The sequence below is a fragment of the Platalea leucorodia genome (assembly GCF_965183815.1).
Source record: "Platalea leucorodia genome assembly, contig: HAP1_HAP1_SCAFFOLD_221, whole genome shotgun sequence".
In the NCBI taxonomy this organism is placed as follows: domain Eukaryota; kingdom Metazoa; phylum Chordata; class Aves; order Pelecaniformes; family Threskiornithidae; genus Platalea; species Platalea leucorodia.
Window position 1 is genome coordinate 103,845 of NW_028121339.1, and position 8,827 is coordinate 112,671.

The 8,827-nt window shown below is 61.7% G+C and overlaps 1 protein-coding gene across 1 annotated transcript; it reads right to left on the bottom strand.

Annotated features, from left to right (window-relative positions):
- Nucleotides 1-2,114: 2,114 nt before the first annotated feature.
- LOC309603854 (scavenger receptor cysteine-rich domain-containing protein DMBT1-like) lies at nucleotides 2,115-3,880 on the bottom strand (the record flags this gene model as incomplete). Its single annotated transcript, XM_082338748.1, has 3 exons — nucleotides 2,115-2,137; nucleotides 3,125-3,439; nucleotides 3,526-3,880. The coding sequence occupies 3 exons, from the start codon at nucleotides 3,878-3,880 to the stop codon at nucleotides 2,115-2,117; spliced, it is 693 nt and encodes a 230-aa protein (XP_082194874.1).
- Between the last annotated feature and the right edge of the window lie 4,947 nt (nucleotides 3,881-8,827).

An 8,827-nucleotide genomic window follows, 5' to 3' on the forward strand; every position in this document is an offset into this window, starting at 1 on the left:
CCAGGACTGGTCCGACAGCACAGCCCCACTGCACTGTCCAGGCACGGCCGCCACATCCCCAGTGAGGGCAACATTGCTGTGGAGATTATCTGGGGCAGCGTCACCCTCGCATCATCCTTTCGGAGACAGCACTCATGCCCCTCTGGCCCCTGGGTCATTCCCCCCTTGTCTGACCTTGGAGCAGCTCCCATGTTTCCTCACTACCTGGAGCTGCCCCTTATCTGCCCCATGGGCCTATAGCAGGGCCCCTGCCCTGCCGGGGGATGGACAAGGATGGGCAGGGCTGGGCAGAGGGACAGCTTGGGGGCCTGACACCATGGAGATGGACTCTACTGCCCCATGCTCCTCCTGCCATCTCCCTTGCCCCAGAGCCCCCTCCAGCGCTATCCAGAGCACTGCCAGCCTTGGCCATCTCCACTCTGCCATTTCTCTCCTCGCCCCATCACTACCTCCCCCCTCCTCTGAGCTCTCTCCACCCCTTGCTGCTGGTGCCCCATGGCCAGGCACTCAATGGGGTGGTGCATGGGACAGGTGGCAGCACACAGTCTCATCCCCCCAGCTCTGCCTGTGCCCCTCAGTGACACCCCGCAGCACCCCACAGCCTTTCCAGGAGGCATGGTCCCTGGGACTGCTATGGAAGGACCCACCTCTGCACACAGCCCTGGCGCTTAGCGCTTGCCCAGCCAGGAGGGCCAGGAGCAGGCAGAGAAGGGCCCCCAGGATGATGCAGATGATGACGGGCACTGAGACTCTCCCGCTGCTGGTCAAACGACCCCGGGTAGGATCTGCATGGGCAAGAACATGGAAGGGAAACATCAGGCCTGGGAGAGGTGGGGGCAGCACCAGTCCTGACTCCCATCACTAAAGGCAGCAGAGGGTGGAAGACCCCAGGGATAGTAATGGGGAAGCTTCCACCCTGCTGAGGAAATTACAGCCCTCCCCAACTCTCCCACCACCACCCCAGTGCCTCCTCCTGGGAGCTTCACACCCCAGCAAGGAGCCCCTTCCATCCAGCTGTGGGTCACAGCCTGGTGCTGGGATACCCAGCCTCAGGCGGGAGGAGGAGTTACCTGCTCGGGGTGGGGATGCTGCTGTCCTGGCTGGAGCTGCAGAGGAGGAAAAGGAGAGCTGGGCTGAGAGGACGGGTGTGCGGGTACTGGGGAGCCTCCTTCCCAACACGCCCTGTGTGTGTCTGGAGATGTCCCTGACACATCCCACCCAAACTGCCCCTCCAGTAGTGCTAGAAAGGGAGGCCGGGACAGGGCCCACGGCCTCTGCTCTGGGCGGCAGGCAGGATGGCACAGGCAGCCCAGGGGACAGCCCTGGGGCTGCAGGGCCCCACAGGCAGTGGCCTGAGGACACCCAGCTCCACTGAGGCTGCTGCCCACCTGGCACCAGGCTCCTGCACTCTGCAGGAATGGTCTCACTGCTGGGAGGTCAGGGCCCATGCCAGGACCAAGTGGACGAAAGGCCTTCTCTAGCTCCCTGCCAACACCTGAACAAGAGGTCCCAGCCCTGCCACTCACCTGAGCAGCACACAGCAGCGTCTTCCTTATGCCGGCAAGCACCGCCATCCCCGGGACGGGCCCAGCAGTCCTGCAGGGACAGCTCTGTCCCCCGGCACTCCACCTGCTCCAGCCAGATGGGGCCTTGCCCCATCCCAAATGCAGACTCATTCAGGGCAGACACCGCAGGGCCACAGCCCAGCTGCCTGCACACCACCTCGGCATCCTGCATGTCCCAGGAGTTGTCGCACACCGTCCCCCAGGAGCCGCGGTGCCAGACCTCCACTCTGCCCGAGCACCCGTCCTCGCCTCCCACGGCACGAATCTTCTCCCTGTCTGGAGAAGGCAAAGACCTCCCATGGCACCCAGACAGCAGGCAGAGCTCTGCCAGACAAAAAGGGTACAACAGAGGAGCAGCTCAATACCTGTGCAGCTCGTGGAGTTGGGGCACGGGGCCAACGGGGCCAGGGACATTCCTGGGTGTCGCTCTGAAGAAAGAAACCCTGTAGTGAAGGGGGCTGGTTCAGGGGATCATGCAGAACACAGCAAGGCTGAGCTCTACTTGTGCCTCCCTGTGCCATCTTGGTCATGGCAGCATCTGAACCCCAGTCAGTCAGGGGACATGCGCAGGTCTAGGGGGACCCTGATTGCTCAGCCCCTAAAGGTCCCTGGTTCACAGAGCAGCAGTCGTGTTGTCTATGGAGGGGAGGCTCTTCTGAACCCTGTCTGATCTCTTCTGAGACCTCACCTGGAGATGCCTCTGCCTTCCCCAGGCGCTTCTGGCAACCTGGGTGGCAACTGCTGCTGGACATGTGTGGCTGGGGTCACATTTGTGCCACTGGCAGGAGTAGGGTCTGACATGGAAAGAAATGCCCCTCCAAACTCTTTCTCTGCCTTTGGCTGTGCCCAGTGGGGAGCAGGAGCTGGGGTGACACTGGTGCCCGAGTGGCTCAGAGTTACCGTTGCAGGTGATGTGGATCTCATCTCGCAGGTCTTCACATGACTGCGTGTCCCAGGGAGTGGAGGGACACTGCCAGAAGGAGCTGGTTTTCTCCCCACACTGCACGTTATCCAGCCACGCAGGGCCAGACAGCCTGCCATAGGGCAGCCGTGTTTCCAGGGATCCTCCATCCCCGCAGCCCAGCTCCTTGCATGCCAGCGACACCGTGTCGAGAGTCATCGAGTTGGAGCAAATGCTCCCCCACGTCCCGTTGTAGAAAACCTGCAGGCGCCCGGAGCAGCCATCGCTGTTCTCCAGCCTCAGGGCCATGAACTCTGGAAGGAAAGGCACCAAGGGGAACAGGCTGGTCTGGGGCTGTGGGAGAGGGGACGCCTCTGCACACCCCGTGCCCTCAGCCAGGCAGGGGCATGGCCAGCACATCCGTCTTGCACCCAGGGGCAGAGAGAAGTCCCTGATGCACTGACATCCCTGCCCTTCCTGCTAACACTGGGGAACAGCTGAGCTCACCAGTGTCCCCCAGTGGGACTGAGGGTGCCCGTGCATGGGTGTCTGCAGCATGGGCTCAGGCAGGAGTTCAGAGGCAGCCAGGGACAGCCTTGGACATGCCCAGCTCTCCCCACGTCCCGGCCTCCCCAGGAACCAAGGTCCCACCACAGACCTGAGCAGATGACTCCTGCATCCTCTTTGTGCCCACAGTCATGCTGACCCCAGGGCCTGGCAGGGCAGTCCCAGAGAGCAGCTTCATCTCCGGAGCAGTTCATGCCATCCAGCCAGATCTGCCCGGAGCCTTCCCCGAACCGAGCGGAGCCAACCGCCTCCACTGCCCCTCCACAGCCCAGCTGGTGGCAAACGACGGCAGCATCAGACAGGTCCCAGCCATCGTTGCAGATGGTCCCCCAGCTGCCCTGGTAGTAGATCTCCACTCTCCCAGCACAGCGCCCAGCCCCATTCACCAGCCGCACCTGCTGGCTCCCTGCAGTGGGGAGAAACCCCCATTGCTGTCAGGGGCTGGCTGCCCACCCACCCCATCATCTGGGGGGCCTGTGCAGTGCCGCTCACCCCAGCAAATGACTCTCACATCCTCCACAACCCCTGCCGCCAGTGCACTCTCGGGCAGGGAGGTGTTGCATTGGGTCAGGTTGGTCTCATGCCCTGCGCACCGGACCCCTCGCAGCCCTACGGGGCCCGTCCCTCGCTCAGGCTTTGGGGGGTTGTAGGCTGTCTCCGCCTGTCCACACTGCAGCTGCCGGCACACCACGTTGGCCTCCCGCACGTCCCACTGGTCATCCAGGACTCTGCCCCACGTCCCACGCTGGAAGATCTCCACTCGCCCGTCGCACCGGCTCCCTCCACCCACCAGCCGCAGGGATGCAAACCTGGCTGAGCCTGGGGAGAGCAGAGATGCCACAGCCATCGGCGGCACCGGGGAGCATGGCACCCTTCAGGGAGGAGGGCAAGGGGGAATTCTCCGACCAAACAGGACAAGATTGAGCCTTGTGCTGACAAGAAGCAAGGGCAGAGCCCTGGCCCACTCTGCAGCTCATACCCAGGTCTGCTGCTGCTGGGGGCACCCAGGCAGCTCCTGCCTGGGTGGTGGGAGGAGGCTCTGCAGGGCTCTCTGTGGGGATGGGATGGGGTTGTCTGCAGCTAGAGGGATGGAGCAGAGCCCTGCAGCCCTGTCCTGGGCTCATCCCACAGCAGAAAAACACAGGAGCCCAGGCCTGCCAGTGGCACCAGGGCCTAAGCCGCTGCCCTGGGGGCAGATGCCTGCCTCCGTTCAGTCCCCTGCTCTCCCACAGCACAGCAGTCACTCTGAGCAGGCAAAGCCCTCCAGAAGGCTCCTGGGGAAGCAAGGGTTTCTCCAGGGAGAAATTCAGCGTGGTACTGCCATGGGACCCATGCTTCAGGTGGCCGTGTTGCACACAAAGGGCAAATGGAGTTAATGCAGCATTTTCCCAGCACTCACCTGAGCAAATGACAGCGGCGTTGTTCCCATGGGAGCACGGTGAGGCCCCCAGGGTGATCACTGGGCACTGTCCCAGGTGGGCTTCAGTCCCATCACAGTGGAATGAGTCTCTCCAGACCGGGCCAGTCTCTCTCCCAAAACGCTCTCCTCCAGGAATGGACTCAGCAAACCCGCAGTTGAGTTGACGACAGAGAACATGGGCATCCGAGAGATCCCAGCGGGAAGCACAGAGGGTCCCCCAGGTCCCCAGCACCTGGACTTCCACCTTCCCCTCACACGCCGTGCTGCTGTTCACCAGCCTGACCCCTGTGTACTCTGGGGACAGAGAAGGAGGACTGAGGGTGGATTGGTGCTCTTGTACCCTCAGTAGCTGGCGCAGAGGCCAGAGGGACAGCATGCCTTTCTTCTCTTGCACTATTTTCATGCTGCAGACAACCCATCACCCCTCCTGTCCTCACACCTGGCCCAGCACGGTCCTTGCTCTGTTCCCCGACCCCTGGCACAGCTCAGGTGTTCAACACCCAACCCTGAGTCCTTACGTGTGCAGGTGACAATAGCGCTGTTCGTGTGGGTGCAAGGCTGGTCCCTGGGGGTCCCCCTGGGGCAGGAGGCAAGGAGGGATTCATTCCCCACACACTGCAGCTCTCCATCCCAGATGGGACTCATCCCTTCTCCAAAGTGGGCTGCCCCAGCCACAGGCAGGGCCATGCCGCACTGCAACTCCCTGCAGACCACGTCAGCAGCTTTGGGACCAAAGTGGGAGTCACAGACAGTTTTCCACTGGTCCCTGTCATGGATCTCCACCCGTCCTGAGCAGTGGCTCTTCCCTTCCACCAGCCGGACAAATCCTGGAAGAAAGAAAGCAACTGAGAGTGCTCTGGCAGTTCCCACAACACCTCCAAGCAAGCCGTGACCAAATGACCCATTGCACATCCCAGGGGAAGCTGTTGGGAGAGTGTTGGTGACACAAACACATCCAGGCCCCCCTGCACCTCTTCTCTACACCATCACAGCACTAGAGGGTATGTGTCTGTTGCAGACCCGCAGCAGACCCTGCAGACCATGTTGATGCCTTTGGGAACAAAGTGTGAGACACAGTTTTCCAAGGGTCCCCGTCATGGGTCGCTATACGTCCTTAGAAGGGGCTATTCCCTCTGACCAGCCAGCCAGATCCCTCAGCAACCAAAGACCCCTGAGAGTTCCCACAGCCCCCTGGCACTCCCCTGACCACGTCCCACCTCATCTCCAAGGTGGTCAAAGGCAAATAGCCCCACGACCACCCCAGCTGCTCTCACAGGGTGCTGATGGCACAAAGAGAGCAGGGCCCGCCTGCCGCTCCTCAGAAATCAGCCCAGCCCTTGTGGGCTTGCTTCCCTCCCAAACCCACTGCCACAGGCACTGCTCAGACAAACTGCTGCTGCTTCCCCACAGACCCTGGGCTGCCCGGCACTGGCCCTTGGGCACTGCAGCACCCAGAGCACTTGGGGTCCAGGGAAATGAGCCCAGGCACTCTTGGCTGCTGCAGCTCGCTCTGCCCCACTGAGCTCAGGGCCAGGCATGAGGAACCTCCTGGTGCCACCAGAAACATGCCCTGTTCCCAGGGGGGTCTTGGGCTGTTGGGGCACTGCTGTTAGATGGGACATGTCACAGGGCACAAGTGTAGTGAGGCTCAACCTGCGGTTGGTGTCTGTGCCAGCCCCCTGCTCTGGTGCCTGCTGGGGAAAAAGGTCCTCAGTCCTGGCCAGAGTGCACTGCTGGATGCTCATGTCCCTGGCCAACAGCCGGGCAGAGGGCAGGAGAGTGGACAGAAGAGCAGCCCTGGGCTTACACAAGCTCCCAGTGCAATGGCAGGCACAGAGGAGAGCCAGCCAATGCTGGCAAATCCAGAAGTGCAAGGCAGGCAGTGGCTGGGACAGACATAAGAGGCTGGGCAGCAGGTCAGCACTCCTGGATGGGACCATGTCCCCATGGGCAGGCTCTCATGGGGTGACCCTGGGAGAGGTACGAGGTGCCACATGCCACCCTGCTCCAAAGGCCAGGCCAAGCGCTCCTCCTCTCTGAGCAACCCCTTTGCTTCAGCCAAGGGACTTGTGCCTGCCAGGGAGCACAACCCCAAAGCAGCTACCATCCCATGCCCTTCCCCAGTACTGTGGGTGGCCACATGAGTCACTCTTGGTGCCCCTGGCATGGGGGGACCTGGCATTGGGCACTGCCAGGCAGGTCCTGGGTGAATAAGAGGAGAAAGATGGGAATCAACAGACAATGCAGGGCAGGGTGGGGGATTCACCTGAGCCAGCTCAGGGGCCAGGCAGGGTGTGGGCACCTTAGGTTAGGCTCCCTCTGGGCTTTTCCCAGGGACTGGGAACACCAGCAATGACAGTCCCAGCTCGGCAGTGTGACTGGCCACATTGGGCAATGCTCTGCTGCCCACTTGTTGCTCCCTGAGGGCACAGCCAGATCTCTTTCCCTGTCCCAGCCCCAGAGGTGGGGAACAGGCTGTCCCCTTACCTGAACACATCACTCCAGCGTCCTCATCATGACCACAGTCATTTTCACCCCATCCTCCATGTGGGCAGTCAGAGAGGGCAGATTCGGTGCCATTACAGCCAACACCATCCATCCAAATGGGGCCAGATCCTCGCCCAAAGTGTCCATACTGAGAAGCTCCAACAGCAGACCCACAGTCCAGCTGCTTACAAACCACTGCCGCATCGTTCATGCTCCAGTAGTCACCACACACTGTCCCCCACTTGCCCTGTTGTTTCACCTCCACTCTCCCAGCACAGTGCCTGCCGCCATCGACCAGCCTCACCTCTGCAGCACCTTCAAACACTGACATAGGACCAGTCAGGACAGCACCGAGCCCCAGCACTGTGGGTCTGAGGGAACCCCTGCCCGGGAGGAGTCAGAGGTGCCAGGGTGGGAGCCCACTCCCCTCCAGGCTGTCCCCGGGGCACTGCAGGGGTCCCTTCTATCCCCACAGGCTGCGCAAGGCTGGGGATGCCCAGCTCCCGTCCTGCTGGGTCATTTGTGGCCCCACACACTTTGGCACCTCCTTCCACCACAACAGCCCCCTGCAACCTGCCCTCAGCCCACACCCACCCAGGGCACCCACCCCTCCCCAGACAGCACCCTGAGAAGAGACCTGCTCCCACCAGGGCTCCCCCAAGCACACACTGCTGCTTCTCCCCAGGGCCCCGAGATCCCCTGCACCACAGCCTGCCCTGGGCATCTCCCAGCTCATCCTCCACCCACAGTCCTTTCCGTGTCCCCTCTGGTGCAACATGATGATCCCAGTGAGCCCTCCCAACCCATGCCCCCTCCTTGTCCTTGGGCATCAGCCCAGCCCTGCCCTTGTCTAGGATCCCCCAGGAAGGTCACCTCTCTGCCAGACCATGGGAACAGACACCCCAGTTCCCTTGTCTCCACAGACACAACCTGCCCCCCACTCAGGCTGGAGCTCACCCCAGTGCTCAGCACCCCACCCTGAGTCCTTACGTGTGCAGGTGACAACAGCGCTGTTCGTGTGGGTGCAAGGCTGGTCCCTGGGAGACCCCCTGGGGCAGAAGGCAAGGAGGGATTCATTCCCCACACACTGCAGCTCTCCATCCCACATGGGACTCATCCCTTCTCCAACGTGAGCTGCCCCAGCCACAGGCAGGGCCACACCACACTGCAACTCCCTGCAGACCACGTCAGCAGCTTTGGGACCAAAGTGGGAGTCACAGACAGTTTTCCACTGGTGCCCGTCATGGACCTCCACACGTCCTGAGCAGCGGCTCTTCCCTTCCACCAGCCAGACAAATTCTGGCAAAAAACAAAATAACTGGGAGTTCCCAGTGGCAGTGGCCAGTGGTTCCCACGTGGCAGATACATGGCCACATCCTGCAACACCTCCAAGCAAGCCGTGACCAAATGACCCATTGCACATCCCAGGGGAAACTGCTGGGGGAGTGTTGGTGACACAAAGACATCCAGGCCCCCCTGCACCCCTTCTCTACACCACCACGGCTCTAGAGGGTACGTGTTTGTTGCAGCACCAGGCACCCCTCAGACAGCCTGCTGCTGCACAAGGCACCCTGTGCTGCCCGGCATGGTCCCCCCAGCACTGCAGTGGTGTGAGCAGTTTGGGTCTGGGAGAACTGGTCTAGATGATAATGACGGCTTCAGCCTGCTCAGCCCCTGCAGATCTTGGGATCAGGCAGGACCACCACCTTGATGCAGCCAGAAATGCACCCCTCTCCCAGGGAAGTTCTGGGACATTGGAAGGTTCCTGTGAGGGGCAGATGTCACAGAGCACAGAAATGGTGCGGCTGTTACCATGGCTGGTGCCTGTCCAGACCCCTCCGATGCCTGCTTGGAGGGGGTGTCCTCAGCCAGGCACACAGTGCTCTG